Raw genomic sequence first — 19,500 nt, forward strand, 5'->3', positions numbered from 1 at the left:
CACTGACTCAACTCAAGGAAATGCAGAAAAAGATAGGACCCAAAATGCAGACAGCCGAGGCAGCGGTATGATTTCAGTGTGTGGAATGGGAATCGCAGAGCAAGCTGGGGCAGCGCTGGCGTCTTTGCAGGAGCTAAGTCACACAGTACTAACAGTTTCTAACAGTAGAAAAAGAATAAGGTCAAGAAAAAGGTCAAGATGTCAAAGCTCAACCTGAATTGAAAGCCAATGAATAATAGTAGGTCTTAAGCATGGACTTGAACGTTTCAACGGTCCAAGCTGTTCTTACATGAATAGGTAAACTATTCCAGAGGTTTGGAGCAGCCACTGAAAAGGCTCTGTCACCTTTGGTTTTTAACCTGGATCTGGGCACATGGAGGAGCATCTGATTGGACGACCTCAGTGCTCTGACAGGTGTGTGACAGGCTCCGATAAATAAGAAGGCGACAACCCATTTAAGATCTTAAAGACAATTAATACAATTTTAAATTCAATCCTGAAACAAACTGGAAGCCAGTGGAGAGTGGCCAAAACCGGTGTAATGTGGTCGCTTTTTGGTCCCGGTTAAAAGTCGAACTGCTGCGTTCTGGACTAACTGTAAGCGACGAAGGGATGACTGATCCAATCCAACATACAATGAGTTCCAGCAGTCTAAGCGGGACGTAACAAATGCATGTATGACTCTTTCGAAGTCTTTGCGTAGCCAAGAGTCTCAGCTGGAAGAAGCTGGTTTTAACAGCAGAACTAATCTGTTTGTCAAATTTAAAAGCACTGTCAAAAATCACTCCCAGATTTCTGGTGAAAGGACAAATTTGGGAGCCTAAAGTACCAAGAGCATCTACATAGGCACTAAAATGTTCAGCACGACCAAACACAACAATTTCAGTCTTATCATTAAGACAGAGAAAATTCTGATCCAACCATATTTTGAGATCACTCAAGCAGTTCAACAAAGGCTGGATAGTCTCCTTATCGTTGTTTTTTACAGGCAAATAGATTTGTACATCATCTGCAAAACAATGGAAAGAAATGTTATGTTTTTTTAAAATGGACTCTAAGGGCAGCATGTACAGAGAAAAGAGCATGGGTGCCAAAATGGAACCTTGGGGGACCCCACAAGAAAGAGGGGCAGCAGATGAAGAGAAATTCCCAAGGTGGACGGCAAAACTCCTATCTGTCAAGTAAGATTCAAACCATTTTAAGGCTATGCCCGTAATGCCAACACTTTGTTTGAGTCAGATAAAAGGATGGAGTGGTTGGCAGTGTCAAAGGCAGCAGTCAAATCTAAGAGCACTAAAACAGCGGAGTTTCCTGAGTCGACCGCTAATTGAAGGTCATTGTAGACTCTTAGAAGGGCAGTTTCAGTACTGTGACGGGGCTTAAAACCAGACTGGAACTTTTCATAAATACTAAAATCATCTAAATATGATTGAATTTGATTAAAAACAACCTTCTCCAAGACTTTAGATAAAAAGGGAAGTTTAGAAATAGGTCTAAAATTAGACAAAACTAACGGATCCAGATTTTCCTTTTTTAAAAGTGGTTGCACAACAGCATGTTCAAAAGCAGCTGGAACACACCCTGAGCTGAGAGATGAGTTAACCAAGGATAAAATACTGGACCCAACAGTGTTAAAAACATCTTTGAGTAAGCGGGCAGGGATACTTTCCAGGAGGCAATTAGCCGGACGAAGCTGCTTAACTATGTCAGAGAGAAGGTGGAGTGAAACTGGCTCAAACTGCTGGAAGACAGCTGGGAATAAAGGAGGAACAGAGGGGTCACTGGTAAAAACAGGGGATGAAAAGCTCAGGCCAGCAATTTTATCTATGAAGTGTTTCAGGAAGTTTTCACACAACAATGTGGATGGCACAGCACAGTCAGTTTCACAAGGGTTAATAAGAGAGTTAAACACTTTAAAAAGAACCTGAGGCCTCTGGGTGGTATTAGCAACCAGGTGAGATAAAAAATGAGTTTTAGCAGATTTAACTGCTCCCTGGTATTTAAGTAATAAGTCTTTTAAAATTTGAAATGACACTTGGAGTCTGTCCTTTTTCCACTTTCTCTCAGCTTTTCTGCAGTCACGTCTGAGAGAGCGGGTACTGTCATTCAGCCAAGGTTCTGTAAGAGTTTTATTGCGTTTTTCCCTCAGTGGGGCAACAGAGTCCAGTATCTCAGTACAAGTAGAGTCAAAGATGTTGGCGAGTTCCTCCACATTAAGAAAATCACCGAGATTGTACAGCACTGAGTTTTTAAAGGGGTGATAGAATGATTATATAGGGTATTTCACACGGTTCCTTAAGGTCTCCTAATGGGGTATGTAACATTGGTTGGGCTGAAAATGGCCTGGTTGATATTTTATTGTCCTTTATGTATCCCTGTGTTTTGGCCCTATTTGTAACAAGAGCTTTTCTTCCAAATATGGTATGCTCATGAATATTTAGATGAGCTGCGCGCTGATTGGTTGAGCGAATCCCCCATACACACACATTAGAGAAGCGACAGAATCTCATATTCCAAACACTGCAATGTTTCATTACCAAATTCACTTCTGAGACTTTTTTATGCGAGAAATAATTGCAAATTTGGTAAGACGTGTCGGACTTTAGGACCTCCACACAGTCTGACGAGAAAGCGGCAGCCTGCTGGGCTCTATACCCAGGGCAAAGTCACCCTTTGTGGATTACTGCACTACGGGGCTCCGTGGCCGGTTGCCGGCATAACTAGAATATATTTACAGTTTGAATTTCGTCACGGCACTTACATCACAGCTACCCCAAGGTCTTACAAAGCTAACGTGTCCATTTTCAATGTAAGGCATTTTTAGGAACGTCAGGTGTTTTGTTTTGTTGTTCACGAGGAGCAGCAAGCTAGCTTTATGTCCCATTCAATACAATGGGAAAAGATCGCTGCTAGCTAGCTACACTTTCGGCATAACTATATTTACAGTTTGAATTTCGTCGTTAATGGTAAAATAGCAGATGAACAGTGTATAGACCCTTTGCACGTGACGTCACACTCTACTCCCGCGAATTATGAACGCCATGACGGACGGCGGAAGAGCTATTCTGTAGACGGACGGCAAGTCAAACGAGAACATGTTCGCTGCTTATATACTGTCTATGGTTCGCTGTTCTTGTTCTCACATACACAATCTGCAGAGTAATCCTCACCAACACAAGCATGTGTATTAAGGCATGGATACCCGGCCCGAGCCCGACAGGTCCCGACAGGTCCCGACGGTACCCGACGGGCCGAGCCGGGTTCGGACAGATATTTAGAAATGAGGGTCGGCTTCGGGTCGGGCTCGGTCACATCAGCGCGATAGCCTAAGGCATTGAAATTTTTTTTAAATTTAAAACAGCTTATTAAATTATTAAAATACATTTTAAATATTAACCTAACATCCGTCTTCCTGTGTGTGGATTTGTGGACAGCTTTGAAAACGAAACCCGTGCATATCAGACAGGCTACATGCTGCAGCGCATTGAGCACTCGGAGCGCAATAATGGAAGACGTTAAAAAGAAGTTGGCCTCAGGAGATTTTAAAACCACTAAAAATGAAGGAAAGTCTACTGTGTGGAAGTATTTCTACATAGTTGTCAAGGCCGATAGTGATGAACCTGTTGGTTATGTTCAATGTAGGGGTTGCGGAGTTGTCATGAAATATGACAGCAAGAGGACCGGGAATTCCCCCGTAGCCAACACACTCTTTGCTGCAAGTCAAGAAAAACCCTCAGCAACCAAACAAAACTACTGAAAATGCGAAGTACTGCTGAAAGACAAAGGCCTTCACATTGAGGGGCATGTGGCCCAGCAGCATATGCGGTGCTACATATGGCAGTGGCAGCGCAGGCGGCTGACCCCACCACTGTGTCAAAACGGTGCCTGAGCTGGCAACAAGACGCAGTGGTTGGCTAAACATGACAGGTGAAGACAAACACGAAGACGAGGACAAATTAAGCTACATGACCATCACTTGCCATTTTGTGACACAAACATTTAAAATGATAAGCACCGTATTGACAACAGCTGCATTCCCACTGGAAGAGGCTAAGACGGGGGAGAATATTAGGAGAGAAATCATCAGACTTCTAACGGAATATGGCCTGGATATGAGTCTGCTGAATAAAGTGGTGTGGGTGACAGACCAAGGCGCAAACATCATCAGTGCCCTCAGACCATATCGAAGACTTGACTGCCCAGATCACCTTTACAATATAGTGATGCGACACGCGCTGGACCCCACAGAACTGGCCCAAGAAGCTCCGTCTGTTGCAGAGACACTGCAAGCAACCAAGGTGCTGGTCAAATACCTAAAAAAGACTGGCTTGGCAGCTTTGCTGTCAAAAAACGTCATCCAAATGGCAGACACAAGGTTTAGCACGGTATATCTGACCTCGGTTTATGAAGAAATATGTGAAAAACTGGATGACCGTGCAGAGAGCTGGCGGATCGATGCCATATCTCCAGATGTCCTCGACTTTCTAATCGAATTCCTGCAACCATTTTATGATGCCCAGCGTGAACTTGAAGGGGACCAGTACCCAACCATAAACCTGGTGTTTCTGTGGTTTGAGTGACTGAAACATCACTGCAACAGAAAGACGACTGACAGCCCCTATCAAGCCATCATCCGCGAGCGGCATCTCATTTGGATTTTGCGTAAAGTGCAGATCCAAGAGCTCCAAAAAATTGCAACTTTCCTTTGGCCTAAATATAGCCAGCTCCGAATGTTGTCCCCCTCAGAGAGAGACAACCTTCACCTGGATGTTCGGAGACAGCTCAGTGAACTCCCGCACCGAGGAGGCCGCCACTGAAGGAGAAGGACCTGTGCCCAAGAAAGCTGCAGTTGACTTTGAGGAGTGGGAAAATGTACCTGTGGCACTGGCAGATGCCGGGGACGAAGTCGAGATGTACTCGACTCAAAATCATGCAATGCAGGACGACAGAGATGTTTTGGGCTGGTGGAGAGATTAGCAACTCAACTACCCGAAGCTTAGTGTCCTTGCCCGCGGCATCCTTGCCATTCCAGCCAGCAGCAGTAGCAGTGAGCGCAACTTCAGCGCTGCTGGCAGGACGATTGAGCAGAGGAGGACAGCCTTGAAGCCATCCACCGTTGGTGCAATCCTTTTTCTGCATAAGAACATGGATTAGCCTAAACTTTGATGGATCTATATGTAAATAGATCCCATGTTACAGTTTAGTAGCCTATACAGTTTGAGGAAAATGGTAAGGGTGATTTTCATTTAAATAAGCTGCTTTTGTGTTAACGTTAATTTTACATTGCTGGGGACACTCGTGTTGATTTGAATTTCATTAAGAGACATATAGGTCCACAGAACCTCTTGTGTGAATTTTTTTGATTTTGTTCTGTTAGCTTGGGCCATTTTTTGTAGGCCTATGTTGTTCATTTTATTTCAATTATATGATTGGGCCTCTTGTGCGCGCCTGTGTTAACTTGTGCTTGTTGCCCGTGTGCGCTCACTGCGCTGATGCGCTCATCTGTTGACATTTCTGAGTGCTTTACAGTTGCTTAATAAAAGCGGGCTTTCCATACAAACAAACGTACATGTCTCTGTGTCATTAGTATGAGAACAAAAATGAGATTTAAACTGTGTTGGGCTCGGTTCGGGCTCGGACTCAAATTTCTTAATGCCTGTCGGGCTCGGGCCAGGTTCGGTGTGTATGTATTGCCTTTCTGTTTTAAATGACTGGTAAATAATAATAATAAAACTTACTCACCCAGCTAGCTGCCGTGCTAACCAGCTGTTCCTGCTAACAGGTCCCACATAACTATCATCGGTTATTCACTGACCTACATATCCCAAAAAGTAAGCCGTTCCCTTGATAATTTAACTTAACAGGCATACAAAAAATATTGGTTAAATTAAAGATGACATGGCCGGAAACTAACTTCAAAAGACCAAACAACTGAATTAAATCCTGGTCTCGCGGATGTTAGCCAACCAGCTATTCGAAATATCCACCGGTCAACAGCGAATATAATCACAGATAAGACGATGGCTAGATGTTACATGTGTGGTTAATAGTGATCATAGACACTCTGTGATTTACTGCATGGATTAACGTGTGATGAATTATTTCCCAGAGCTGGGGTGTGTTCAGGCATCCATTAGAGAGTTGCATCGGCTCATCCAGTGAACAACGGTACGTGCCTGTAGCTAGCTTGCCCTGCTAGCTGATAGCCGTTAGCTGCTAGCTGCCATCCTGTGAGTGTATTCAGACAGGCTTCTGTAATAATCATCCCAATAACAATCCACGGTGGTGTGGCTATGTCCTCCAGAGGACATGTCATGTCACGTATTGAAGTGTATTCCCCCCTTAAAAAAAAAACAGTAGTGCGGTAGTAGCTGCTAGTTGTAGCAAGAAAAGGTAAACAGTAGTGTGATCGGAGCGTAGTGTGTGAAGAGTGAAGGGCAGATTTGTTTACAAGGGAAGACACACAGAAGAGCCTTTTGAGTTATATGGTCGTCCTTATTTATTCGAATCCGAGTATACAGACGAAGAACTAGCCTCACAAGAGTTGGAAAGAACGAGACAGACAGAGGGGCAATAGGCAGATGAATTTGCTGCTCCAAGCGTAAGCTAAAGCTAGCCTTTGGTAACTGGAAGACATAGCCACACCACCACCGCTCCATGGATTGTTATTGGGATGATTATCACAGAAGCCTGGCTGACTACACTCACCGGACAGCAGCTAACGGCTAACGGGGCAAGCTAGCTACCGGCAGGATCGAGACAGGGACCAGGGTAGGTGAATTTAAACAATGTCTGAAGAAGCCATAAAGAAGAAGATAGTAGTATTATTATTATTACAGTTTATTTAGTGTTATTTATTTGAAACTAATGAAACTTTCCGCTCGTCTACTACACAGTTTAGCTTGTGCTTCCGGTGATTCTGCCGTCTGTCATGGCGTCGTCACGTGGTCGTGGTCACGTGTTTGTAAAGGGTCTATACAATTTCTGAGATCTGCCCGACCTAGATTCAGAAGACTAACTGATCTCAGGTCAGTTGTGTAGCCTATGCAAATGTTGGGGTGTGACAAAGAGAGAGACTAGAGCCAAATGAGGAGGAGCTGCAGAGTTGACGTCAACTAGGCGGCTTGTTGAGATTTGCCCGTTTTCAGAGGCAGTTTCAAATTGTGAGATTTGCAGAGGAAAGAGGTGTCAATGGGATTTAGAGGTTCTATGTATGTCCTAGTTACCCACTAAACTGTCATTATTCAACTATGACAGGGTAACATCAGTTTTGCATTCTATCACCCCTTTAAAAGCAGCAGAAAACTGTGAGGCAGTTTGAGGGTTAATTGCACGCACACAGCGTGCGGGGGCAACAGTTGAAGTGTCCGAGCAGGGGACAACCATAGTAAATAAAACAGGCAGATGATCTGAAATACATGACAGCACAAGGTCCAAAGTATGTCCTTTTTCGTGCGTCGGGCCAGTGACAGACTGCGTGAGATTAAAAGAGTCAATAAGATTAAGAAAATCCTTAGACATAGGTCTGGATTCGCAGCACACATGTATATTAAAATCACCCACCATTAAAAAGCGATCATATTTCAAAGCAATCCCAGCCACAAAGTCTGCAAAGTCCTGAATGAAATCCTTGTTAAACTTTGGAGGTCGATAAACCCCTGCACATAAAAGCGTCACTGGAAGATTTGTCTCAAACAGCTGCATCTCAAAGCTAGAGCAGCTGTCAAACGGAATCTGCCAACACTGAAAGGCACACTTAAACATAGACCTCCACCTCTACCTGTGGTCCGAGGGGAGCTGAGGAAGCCACATCGGGGAGAAAGAAATTCGGGGAGGAAGAAGTTCGGAGAAAAGCGTGAGCTCACCATCATGAAGCCAGGTTTCTGTTAAGAACATAAAATCCAACTCACAAGAACTGAACAAGTCATTGAGGAGAAAAGTATTGTTGGCTAGCGATCTAGCATTAAACAAAGCCAGGCGAAGAGTTTGATCCTCACTGGCTGGAGGCGCCGCACGATCTAGCAGGTTCGCAAAATCCACACCACCTCGGCGGATCCGAGCCCGCATAGGGGAAGATGGTGCCGCCAGCAGGTGGGCCTCGGAGATAACCCGTGAGCCAGGGACAATGGAACGGAGCCAGCGGTCTCTCATCCCCAGCAAGCGCCCGGCAGCAGGAACGTAGCGTCCATCAGGACACGTCACACAGGTGAACGCCAGGTAAGCCTTGAATCTGGCCAGCACACCTCCGCGCTTTCCCCGTCGCCTGGAAGAATAGCAGGTGAACGGCGAAGGTACTCAGGTATATCCGACAGCAAAGGAGGAAGCCTCGAGGTCCAGCGGTCTCCCAAATCATGTCTTTCAGACAATAAATCAGCAGATATTCGAATGTTGAAAAGTGTTTGGCGATCATAAACGAGCAAAGCAGAGACATCTTGACAGTATGTACAGATAAATAGAGCGATAGCAAACAACAAACTAAGCAGACCAGACGGAGACAGGTCAGTGTCGATGTCAGATGATAATACTTTTTTACGACCTGCCCGATCTGTTCCACGCTAGCCTCCACCGTTGACATATATAAAATGGACCAATAGAGCTCAACAGTCCCGCCCACAGCAGGTTCCGGAAGTAAAAATACAATGCAATTTCTCCATTGACAATTTGGCGTATAAGCCATGAAATGATAACCGTCGATGGTAGACTTAAAACCAGCATGCCGACGTGACTAAGCGATTCTATATAATCATATAGACGCTAAAAATTATGGGGCACCAACCTTGTTTTGAAATAAACGTCTTTTATTCGCAATGTCTTGGATAAGTACTTCATTACCTACAATCCTGAACAATCCCACAATCCCACAGTGACGCCTCTGATTGGTGGAACTCATGCTGGTGAGGAGGGGGAGCTGCCTGCACGAACCGTCACGAGGATTTACGACACTGCACGAATCACGATCTGTTCCACGCTTCTGCCGTTAGCCTCCGCTGGGAAGCTAATGTTAGTTTAGCTAACAGCTATTTCGGCTAACCGCTAGCTGACAACTTGATTCAGTCTAAAATAACATTAACTCAAACTAAACACTGGGGAAAGCAGGCTACAGCTGATCTAACAGCCGTTATATATTTTAACGGTTATTTTCAGGTTTTATTTTGAGGGTCTGTTAGTTATTACATGCTGTCTCAGCTAGCGGTTAGCCGAATTAGCCGTTAGCTAAACTAACGTAGCTTCCTTTATTCAGTGGTGTGCGGTTGTTTATGGGATGAATAGTCCCTTCGCTTTGAAATGACGATATGTACATGTCTTGTACCTTTGACTTTTTGGGGATTTTGTGTTCGTTTTTTCACTCGAAATGGTACGTTGTATGCATATGAGTCACGTACCATCTGGTTAGCCTAATGCATGGTCTAAAACTCTTTTATGTATGGATTTTTCCAGACGTCAATGGGAGAAATGAATGGGAAATTTACTTCCGGAACCCAAGGTCTCTCAGAGGAGGGGCGGGACTGTTGAGCTCTATAGACCCCGTTGCTCTGGACGGAGACCAGTGAAGGCTATTAGAAGCACTTTTCCAGTGATCTCTTGCTTTACTGCGCAGCCTCCAACTGAGAGAGACAACGTAAATGTGACGTGAGCAACGTGTCTGAAAGTTGTAAGTCTTCTAGTAGCTGTGCCAAGAGAAGTCTCAGTCATTACGAATCTCGCAGAGACTGTGATGGATCACGAGAAGCAACTTTTGGTAAGTATTATGATTAATTATTTGGTCATTTTGCATAGTATTTATTTAATTTAAAATATAACGCCAGTACGCCAGATTAAGTTAATGCATATATCATTTAAGCTAACTGAGGCATTGGTAAAGATATGATTGCTTGCACATGTTGTATAACGTTAATTTTAACAAAACATTTTATAATTATTTGGTCGTTTTGCATAGTATTTATTTATTTTAAAATATAACGCCCTACCCAATTAAGTTAATTATATATCATCTATCTGAGGCATTGGTAAAGATATGATTGCTTGCACATGTTGTATAACGTTAATTTTAGACAAGCAACTTTTGCTAAGTATTATGATTAATTATTTGGTCGTTTTGCATAGTATTTATTTATTTTAAAATATAACGCCCGTACGCCAGATTAAGTTAATGTATATATCATCTATCTGAGGCATTGGTAAAGATAACATGCTTGCTTGTACATGTTGTATAACGTTAATTTTAGACAAGCAACTTTTGTTAAGTATTATGATTAATTATTTGGTCATTTTGCATAGCATTTATTTATTTTAAAATATAACGCCAGTACGCCAGATTAAGTTGCATATCATTTAAGATAGCTGAGGCATCGGTAAAGATAACATGCTTGCTTGCAAATGTTGTATAACGTTAATTTTGGCCGAATATAACCACAAAATGGCGTCAACTGTTATCTAGCTACATCGCAAAAGAAAATGGACAAATCAGTCATATAAAAAAGTTAATCAGTAAATCGCTTTGGACAAAAGCGTTTGCTTTGGCCTGTTGAATAACAGATAGGTAATAGATGGACAATAATGTCACCAATAACTAGGGCTGCAACTAACGTTATTTTAATAATCGATTAATCTGTTGATTATTTTTTCGATTAATCGATGAATCTGATAAAAAAAAACAAAAAAGCATTAATTTACATCAACTCAATACATACATACTTGTTGTTTTAGTTAATAGTTGTGTAAAGGTAAGTAACCCAAATAGCAGATACAGACAAGACACACACACACACACACACACAGACAGACAGACAGACACGCAGAGACACACACACACACACACACACACACATATTCATTAAATTATTACCATCATTGTAGTAAGTGCAAGTTTATACACCACACACTAATATATTTGTCAACAATAACTGATATGGGACAAAGCTGTGGAAGTTTTTCTCAAAGCAGCAGAGTTTAGTAAATATCAATGATCAAAATGAAAACGAATAACGACTGTTTGCGAATTAAACCAAAGTTTGGTCTTTTAGTATTTATTTACATTTGCAAATGGAGAAATACAGTTTCACAAGTACTGCAGCACGTCTGAAAAGTCTTCTAACCTAAAGTCTAAACATCCACACATCATATAGTGAAAACCTCTGTTAAGCCACCCCTCTAAATGTATCTTCTAGCATGGCCATAGTTGATCACCTTCCCCTTTGCTCCTGTTCTTTTCATTAGCCTAAACAACAGTTTTATCTCAGGAGACAGAAGGAGACACGGTTTCAGACAGTTCTATGGCCTTCTTCACTTTATCTGCTAAAAGTTAAAACAAATGAGTAGCTGGAGTTCCTCAATAAAAACTCTACTAGGCTGAAAGTTCACGGTTGCCAACTATTTCACTTGGAGCCTTTTGAATCTACACATGAAGAAGCTAAATCTTGTGGCGTTATAAAACAATCATTAAAGGTCCAATATGTAATATATTTACTGTAATAAATCCAAAAATGACACCAATGCCTCATCAGATATTAAGGAAACATGTCAAGCTGAAATACAATGTTTTCTGAAAACAATGCTAATGTCAGTATTTTTTCTTTTTTAAATTTACGTTCCGTGACGGAATGTCTGTTTATGTTTTGGTCTGTGTGTTGTTATCAACGGCCCAGTTTGACAGCCAGGCCGGGTTGCCAGATATACCTGTAAAAACGTAAACCCAGCATGCTACTGTTGTAGTACAACCATGGAAGCAGCACATAAACGAATGGGATCAACGGAGATGGCTTCTACACGACCTAAAAAACCTTGGCATGTTACAAAACAGTTGCATGACCAGAGGCGTAATAAAACACGGGTAAATATTGGAGATGCATTTGAAAGATGGAGACAGCTTAGAGACCAAAAGGACTTTAAGACCGATACCGAGTTGGCTAATTTCCTTCTGAACAGGTAAGCATCTAGCTTCACTTTTAACGTATACCAAAGTTTGTAGGGGATTGCATTTTAAGTAATTTAAACATTCGAGTACTCTCGTTAAATTAATATAGAGTAGCGTTACTCGTGTTAGTTACTGGCAAAACATTGACACACAGCCGGTGAAGTTATACCGATTGGAGCTGGCTAAAGCCGCCATGCTAACACACGCTAACTGCTAACGTTACCGACCAGAGGACGGGCTACATCGGTTGACTCTCCCGGCAACAACCACCGTGACAGGTAGCTAGCTATACATTATGACAAACCGCAAGTTTGACTCTAAATTGACTGAATTTACGAATGCGATTAGTCTTTCGCTAGCGTGACTGCTAAAGTTTAATTTGCGTTTTCTAACGTTAGCATTTCCTTGTGAAACAATGTAACGTTAACGTTAGCAAACATTAACATAGCTAGCTAGTTATCTAGCTAGAGTAGCTAACGTTACACATAACGTGAGGATTTATGCTGTCTTGTCGAAAAATGTTCCCTTATTTTTGTTTGTGTATTACAGTCAGGGTTATGACATAGTGTATTTATTCATGTTTTAGAATACAACCGGGTAGGTGTAAAGTTAGGGTGAGAATATGCGGATCCTACTTTGAAACTATATTATAATGTCTTGATTATGGATTTTTTTTTTTTTTTTTAGCTATGAAGGACCAAGCACCTCTACCCCTAGTAAGAGGCAGAGGAAGAAGCTTCACTTGATTGCCCCTGCGCTGTCCAGTATTGGATGTCCATCAAGTGGAACACTTTCAGACCGGTCTGTATTCTGTATCTGAAGCGATTTTAATTTTCAACCCACATTGTGAAATGTATAACCTAATATGAATACAAAATATGTAACTCAGCGCAAACAAAGTAATTTGATGTCATGCGATGCATAGATGTTGTATTACCCTTGGCCTACATTTCAAAAAAGCCAATTTATAATATTAAAAAAATAACATTTAGAAGAAGCCATTGGATTTTTGGAGAGCACCATGGATGCCTCTGAAGGTCTAGAGAACAGGTAAATATGGTTTGTCACAACATAAACATGAAACAGTGAAATAGTAGCTGTAATCAACATTTTGCTAATGGTGTCTGTCTATACTTTTTCATTCAGTCTTCAAAATATGAGTGTCCAAGACAACGCAATAATAGATGAACATGAGTTTAATGACCTCAGGAACAGTGTGTAAGTTGAAATCCTTTTATCTATTTATATTGTTGCATAAATAAATTTAGGTGTATAATTCCTTTTGGTTTACTATTTTCAAATATGACAGTATTGATTGGGGAACAGATGACGATGAGGAAGAAGAAGAAAATAAAACTGAAGGAGATGACAACTCAGATGAGGAATATGTTCCTCGTCTTTGTATTCGCTATGTTATAATTCGAATTCTATAGCTACTATAGTGCCACCACCATTACATTATTGCATGCGTGCATGCATGCAATAATGTAATATGTACAATGGGGAAAGTAAAAGTCACATTAGCTATTTTTTTCCTTGCAATGTACACATTCAATCCTTACACAACATTATTTTCAATTACACCACTTAAAACAGGAGAAAAGGGCAGCAACTTGAGTTTGACTGTGTGTGTTGGGCACTTAGTTGCTCTACCAGCATGATAACTTTTAAAGGTTATAATTTTTTGTTTATATTTCGTATTTTGACAGGATGGGTGGGGCGCTGCACCAACCCACATGCATTGACAGTATGCCAATAATCTCAGCGAATGAGACGGTTCATGACATCCCTGACATAGACCCTCCATCAATTGACCCAACACCCCCCACTCAAACACCCATCTTTCCTACTCCACTCGAGGTCATCACTGAGGATGACCTAATAGGAAAACGGGCATCCATCACCTATGAGGACAGTCTAAAGCAGCTAGCAACATTCCTCATGCTGCCAGTGCAGAGTTGTCCATACAGGTGCAATATAACCAATGTGGACTGCCTATGCCTTTCCCCCTTTGAGGTCTCCATCACTTCCAGGGGTACAGCAAGCATCCTCAAATGGGTGAGTTTTTATAACTATAAAACACTGCAACCAAGTTGTAGACCTATGTTATTGTATGTTAATTTTTGGAGACTTTATATCATGTTCCCCAAACTGTATGTAGAATGAAAAACACTTGTCATTCATTTTGGATTGTTAATCATAGAGAGAATTTTTACTGCTGTTTACTTTCAGACCTGTCCCATTGGTCATATTGTTTGGAGGTGGAGCTCACAGCCTACAGTGAAATACGGGATGCTAGCAGGGGATTTCATGTTGGCCACCAACATCTTACTGTCTGGGAGCAACTATTCCAAAGTTGCTCTTCTTTTAAAATTCATGAACATGGGGATGGTCGACCACAGCTCTTTCTTCACTATCCAGGACACCTATTGCGTGGACACCATAAAGGAGTACTGGACTGATAAACAACAAGTAATAGTACAGCGCCTAAAAACAAAGATGTGGTGATCATCGGTAATGTGCACTTTTGTTTTTTTATTTAAAACTTCAGTAGTGTGTTGATATGTAAATTCAGTCCTCAATGAATACTTATCGTTAATATTATATATTTCAATAGCGGATGGAAGAATGGACAGCCCTGGGCACTGTGCCCAATACTGCACCTACACCGCCATGGAAAACGAGTCCAGAGAAATACTCTCCATCATCAACATAGACAAAAGGGAAACGCAGAGAAATTCTGTTATCATGGAGAAAGAGGCATTCATCCGAACGGTGGACAGACTTATGACTGAGCTGAAGCTCGTCGAAGTTTGTACAGATGCCCATGTTCAGATCTCTGCTCTCATGAGTAAGTAGCCATCAGAATTTAATAATTAAAAATATTATGAAATTTATACTTTAGTCAGTTTTTGATGGGAAAATGACACTTTTCACATAATGTACATTACTTTTCAGACAAAGGAAAGTACAAAGACTTGGGGCTGCGGCACAGCCTAGACATGTGGCATGGGGCCAAGAACTTGGCCAAAAAGATCCACACTGTAAGTGTTATGTTCAATGCAAAGCGTTGCCGTTTTGTCAGAAAAATGGTTTATCATGATTGACAATTTTTCTATAACCCGAGGAATATCTTGTCCTTGATATTTCTATACATCTTTTACAGGCAGCACAGATCAAAGGCCAGTCTAGCCTGATCCATTGGTTGAAGGACATTGTTAACCACTTTTGGTGGTGCGGCAAAATGGCTGACTCGTCCCACGACTTCCTTGTAAGTGTTTTTATGCAGTCACACATTGATCTGTAGCTACTAAACACACAATGGTTTGGATGAATGCTTGATTATGTTTGGCTGCTATATTCTCTATGTAAATACAGCAGTGATTGCACAACATTCTAAAAATGATATACTGAACATGTAAAACTTGTTAACTTTTGCAAAACAATGCTGTAGCCAAAATAACATTTTCTACAGGTTGCTTTGCAATGTATGGTGTGTTATGGAATATTATTATGGGCACATTGCCAGCTTCACTTACAGGTAGGCAAACTTGTCATCTTAATTGAAGAAAGGATGTAAGTTTATTTGAATTTTTCCAGGTGCTGTGGATGGGACTATTGCACCATGTGACCAATGAACACAGGTGGGTGCAGGGGAACTGCCAACATGAGCCCATGGAACACGACGGGACAAAGCAGTGGTTCGTAAGAGGCTCAATGGCTCATGAGGCTCTAAAGGGCATTATGAGAAACAAGCGGTGGCTTAATGAAGTTCACAAGTACCTGAACTTCAGGTAATTTGTGTGTATGTTTTTGAATAATGAATATACCAAGCTAAATACATGAACTACTGAATCTTTGCCTGTGACTACATTTTTCCACAGAACGACAGCTGAACTGGAGTCTTTTCAAAATCACATACTAATGTATGCCAGTAAGCGTTCTGCATTTAGCCCACCTGCATTCGAGGCCAGAACCCTGCTGGCAGCCCTGGACTATAACTACCACAAAGACCGACCGGACAGGATGAAACCTGATGGAAGCAAACAGTAAGTTTGATAATTTTAGGCCATATTAGTATGCATGTTGCATAATATATTATTTATTATTCTCTCCATCTTATCTATGTAATGGATCAAATCCCCATAAATTTGCCCAAGGCTGTAGATCTTTAGGTCTACATGAGACCTGAAGAGGAGAGCAGAGAAAAGTCATATCCTTTCTCTGAATGACTGGAGAGCAAAGAAGAGTTTTTTTCTGCTCTATAGTCATCTCCTCACAAAATACAATTCATGTCTTATTGATATGTAAACCTATGTTTCATACTTTTATCAGGTTCAGGAGACTGTACAAGAAGAATGCCAGAAGATACAGTCTTTATACACTGAAAACAGAGAAGACGTATGGCTACATCCCAGATCTGCAGGCTCGGATTCTCCTGAAGAGACTGACTGGCAGGGGAATGCCAAGGCTAAGGTCCCTACGCCCTGATGACCCCAGGAGGTTTGGCCTGCTTCGTTCATCAACTTGTAACCATCACCCTAACGGATTAATGTGATTTTTAAAGAAATGATTATTACAACAGTATATTCATAAGTAAGTCAACTTTATTTACAAGAAACACTGTAATAAACATCAATCACGTTAATAATAATAATAATAATATGAAATTTTTGTATAACAATTAAAAGAAATTGAGGTAGCTGAGTGAGGTGTTATTCAAATGTGGAAGTGAAATACATGGGAATGCCAACAGAAGGAGAGGTTGTTTTGTTTTTTTAGAGGCGAGGGATAAAACCAACATAATGGCCGTGAGGATCTGGGTACTTGTCCCTGATCCGCCAGACACAACAGCTAGGGATTACACGCCGGTTTTCCTGACCCAATGCCCCATGTTGCCAGAAAATGTACTGCCGATAGGCAGCATATCGGAACTCTCTGTTTTCATCTCCAGGCTCCCTTGCTTCGCCAATCACCAACACATCATTCCTGTACTGTCTGTGAATCCGCAAATAACCATCTTCAAGACAATACAGGGTGAAGTGTGGCAGCAGGCTAATGCAGTGGTTGGGCCCTTGGCCACAGCATTTTCTTTCCCTGTCTGTTGGCATCTCCCTACAGTTCCCACACATACACCAGGTTAAAACAGAGGACGGTGGGGCAGCAACCTGGTTCATCATCAGGGCATCAAAAATTAGTCCTGGTTCCATGGAAAAGAGCCGACTGGCCAACTCCTGGAGATGCACATCACTCATCTGTTGAATGAGTACCTAAGTAAACGGATCATAGATGCAACCACATTAGGATAATAACATACAACATAAATTATTTTCACAGAAAAAGATTCACATTTCCATCTCTAACCCAACTTTGTGGTTGAATTTGTGTTTATGATACTTCAATATTCAAGATACATGGACTGTACTGTGTCTGTCTGCATGATGTAGCCACTGTCATGTATTAGTGTTTATTATGTTGCATACATTGCTAAGATCTATGAAAATAGAAACCTCTGTCTGAACCCTTCTTTCATTTTGGAGGACCTGGATTCTCTCCTCCTCCTCTGCATCTCTGGCACCTGTTCTCCTGCCTCTTCTGCCTCGTCTCCCCTCTTTGGTTCCTCCACCCCCTCGTCCGGTCCCATCTCTCTCACTAGGACCTGCACTCTCTTCTCTCTCCGTCGTTCTTTCTCTGGTTCTTCCTCTACCTCTTCGACTTGGACCTTTAGCACTCGCTCCCCTCTCTGTAGCTCTTCCTCTAGATCCTCTGCCTGTTGCACCACTGGGGCCTGCACTTTCTCCTCCTCTCTGTGTCACTCTTCCCCTAGCTCGTCCTCTCCGCCCTCTGCCTGTTGTACCACTGGCACCTAACCAGCCCTCACTGGCCTCACTCGATACAGGTGAGGGCACTTCATAACTCAGGTCTGCATCGGGCTGCAACAAGGAACAACAGTAGGCTATATACAACCCCGAAATGAATGTGAAATTATTGCTAACGTGGTCTGGAAACTAGTAAAGACGGCATACCGGCAGTGTATTTTCGGAGCAGTGGGCTCTTTTTTTCAGAATAACGGGCTAAGCTTAGGCTAACGTAACCGTGAACATAGCAAGCCAGGCATCTAGCTAATGTTAGCTCTCATTGACAGAGTTATAAATAATCCACGAGCTGGTTTAGAATTTTAAAACAATACATACATTGCAAACGTGTACTTTAGTTGATAAATGTATAATTTAAAAACAACAAATACATTGCAAATGTACGTTGTTACGATGCACTTACATTGTAAGACTCGTATTCGCTTGTCATGATCGTCTTCTTCTGTTACGTCTTGTCCTGTGTGACAATGGGTTCAACCCATAGACAGTATATAATGGACCAATAGACCCCGTTGCTCTGGACGGAGACCAGTGAAGGCTATTAGAAGCACTTTTCCGATGATCTCTTCCTTTACTGCGCAGCCTCCAACTGAGAGAGACAACGTAAATGTGACGTGAGCAACGTGTCTGAGAGTTGGAAGTCTTCTGGTAGCTGTGCCAAGAGAAATCTCAATACGCGTAAGTATATGTAAGGAGATAACATAGGCACAGGCTAATTATTGATCACTAACATGCTAGTTAACATTAGTAATTAAACCTAAACAGCTAATGGAAGTCCAAACTGCCTGCAAGCTTCTCCTGTACTATACGGTAATTCCTCTACTGTGCGACAGTAAGTCGCGTGGTTATGACACAATCGTTAGCCTATTTTCACAAAAACGTCTGCTACGGAATCATAACGTGAGGTACAAGGTAATGGAGCCTTTTATACATTTTCGTGTTTCTGTAGAAATAAACAATGGCCAAATAGAGTCTTTAAACACTTCAGATGTAAAGTTATTCGCTGTCAAGTGACGTAAAAACAAAATGGCGGTCAGCGGAATGCTAACGGGAGGTGATCGCTTTGTAGCAACAAAGCGATCCCATGGTAGGTTCGAGTTCTGAAGCGAAGCTTACCCCCTTGGTTCAACCTGGCAACCCACCTGATTTTCGAGTGTGGGGAGGAGGGGGCGGAGGGAAACGACTCTCCAGTGTTTTGAAAGTGAACTGCAGTAACTATTTTAACCGCTAGCTGCCAGTATTACATACAATATTACATATTGCACCTTTAAGCGTTTCTGCTTCATTAGAGCCTACCCAGCATACACATACCCTTTAGGGAACGTTACCTGAAGGTTCTCTGAAGGTAATACCTTTAGGGAACGTTCTGGGAACGTTCCCTAAAGGTAAAATATTTTGCAACCTTTAGGGAACGTTCTCTTAAAGTTGTTTTTGTTGAACTTTTAAAGAACCTTTAGGGAACGTTTCCTAAAGGTTCTCTTAAGGTACATTTTTTTACCTTCAGCTAACCTTCTCTGAACATTCCCTAAAGGTTCTGTAAAGGTTAGTTTTGTAGAACTTTTAAAGAACCTTTAGGGAACGTTCCCTAAAGGTTCTCTCAAGGTTATATAATAAAGGGTCCCTTAAGGGGTTATAGGGGTGGGATCGGGCCGAATTTTTCTGTCCGAGCCCGGGTGGGATTGGGGATGGTATGAATTGTATACGAAGCTA

At 41.9% G+C, this 19,500-nt stretch overlaps 2 protein-coding genes across 2 annotated transcripts; one reads left to right on the top strand and one right to left on the bottom strand.

The window, feature by feature from the left end:
• The first annotated feature begins 12,573 nt into the window (after window positions 1–12,573).
• LOC120567381 lies at window positions 12,574–16,472 on the top strand. Its single transcript, XM_039814339.1, has 11 exons — window positions 12,574–12,715; window positions 12,907–12,964; window positions 13,061–13,132; window positions 13,624–13,972; window positions 14,147–14,428; window positions 14,532–14,765; window positions 14,873–14,958; window positions 15,081–15,185; window positions 15,515–15,708; window positions 15,799–15,963; window positions 16,250–16,472. Exons 6-11 carry the CDS (start codon window positions 14,543–14,545, stop codon window positions 16,470–16,472), a joined length of 996 nt encoding a protein of 331 aa, XP_039670273.1. The 5' UTR covers window positions 12,574–12,715; window positions 12,907–12,964; window positions 13,061–13,132; window positions 13,624–13,972; window positions 14,147–14,428; window positions 14,532–14,542.
• Window positions 16,473–16,565: 93 nt separating this feature from the next.
• LOC120567274 (P2X purinoceptor 7-like) lies at window positions 16,566–18,329 on the bottom strand. Its single transcript, XM_039814181.1, has 2 exons — window positions 18,194–18,329; window positions 16,566–17,184 (listed from the first exon to the last, which is right to left on the bottom strand). The coding sequence occupies exons 1-2, from the start codon at window positions 18,218–18,220 to the stop codon at window positions 16,693–16,695; spliced, it is 519 nt and encodes a 172-aa protein (XP_039670115.1). The 5' UTR covers window positions 18,221–18,329; the 3' UTR covers window positions 16,566–16,692.
• Between the last annotated feature and the right edge of the window lie 1,171 nt (window positions 18,330–19,500).

Source organism: Perca fluviatilis, chromosome 10 (genome assembly GCF_010015445.1).
Source record: "Perca fluviatilis chromosome 10, GENO_Pfluv_1.0, whole genome shotgun sequence".
NCBI classification, from domain to species: Eukaryota; Metazoa; Chordata; class Actinopteri; order Perciformes; family Percidae; genus Perca; species Perca fluviatilis.

Bases quoted from the DNA above. Each gene is read 5' to 3' on its own strand.
- LOC120567381 (XM_039814339.1), top strand. From the start codon at position 14,543: ATGGACAGCCCTGGGCACTGTGCCCAATACTGCACCTACACCGCCATG. The intron at 15,709-15,798 runs GTAATTTGTGTG...ATTTTTCCACAG, and splicing joins CACAAGTACCTGAACTTCAG to AACGACAGCTGAACTGGAGT. The intron at 15,964-16,249 runs GTAAGTTTGATA...TACTTTTATCAG, and splicing joins AAACCTGATGGAAGCAAACA to GTTCAGGAGACTGTACAAGA.
- LOC120567274 (XM_039814181.1), bottom strand. From the start codon at position 18,220: ATGACAAGCGAATACGAGTCTTACAAT. The intron at 17,185-18,193 runs GTAAGTGCATCG...CCGTTTACTTAG, and splicing joins GCGAATACGAGTCTTACAAT to GTACTCATTCAACAGATGAG.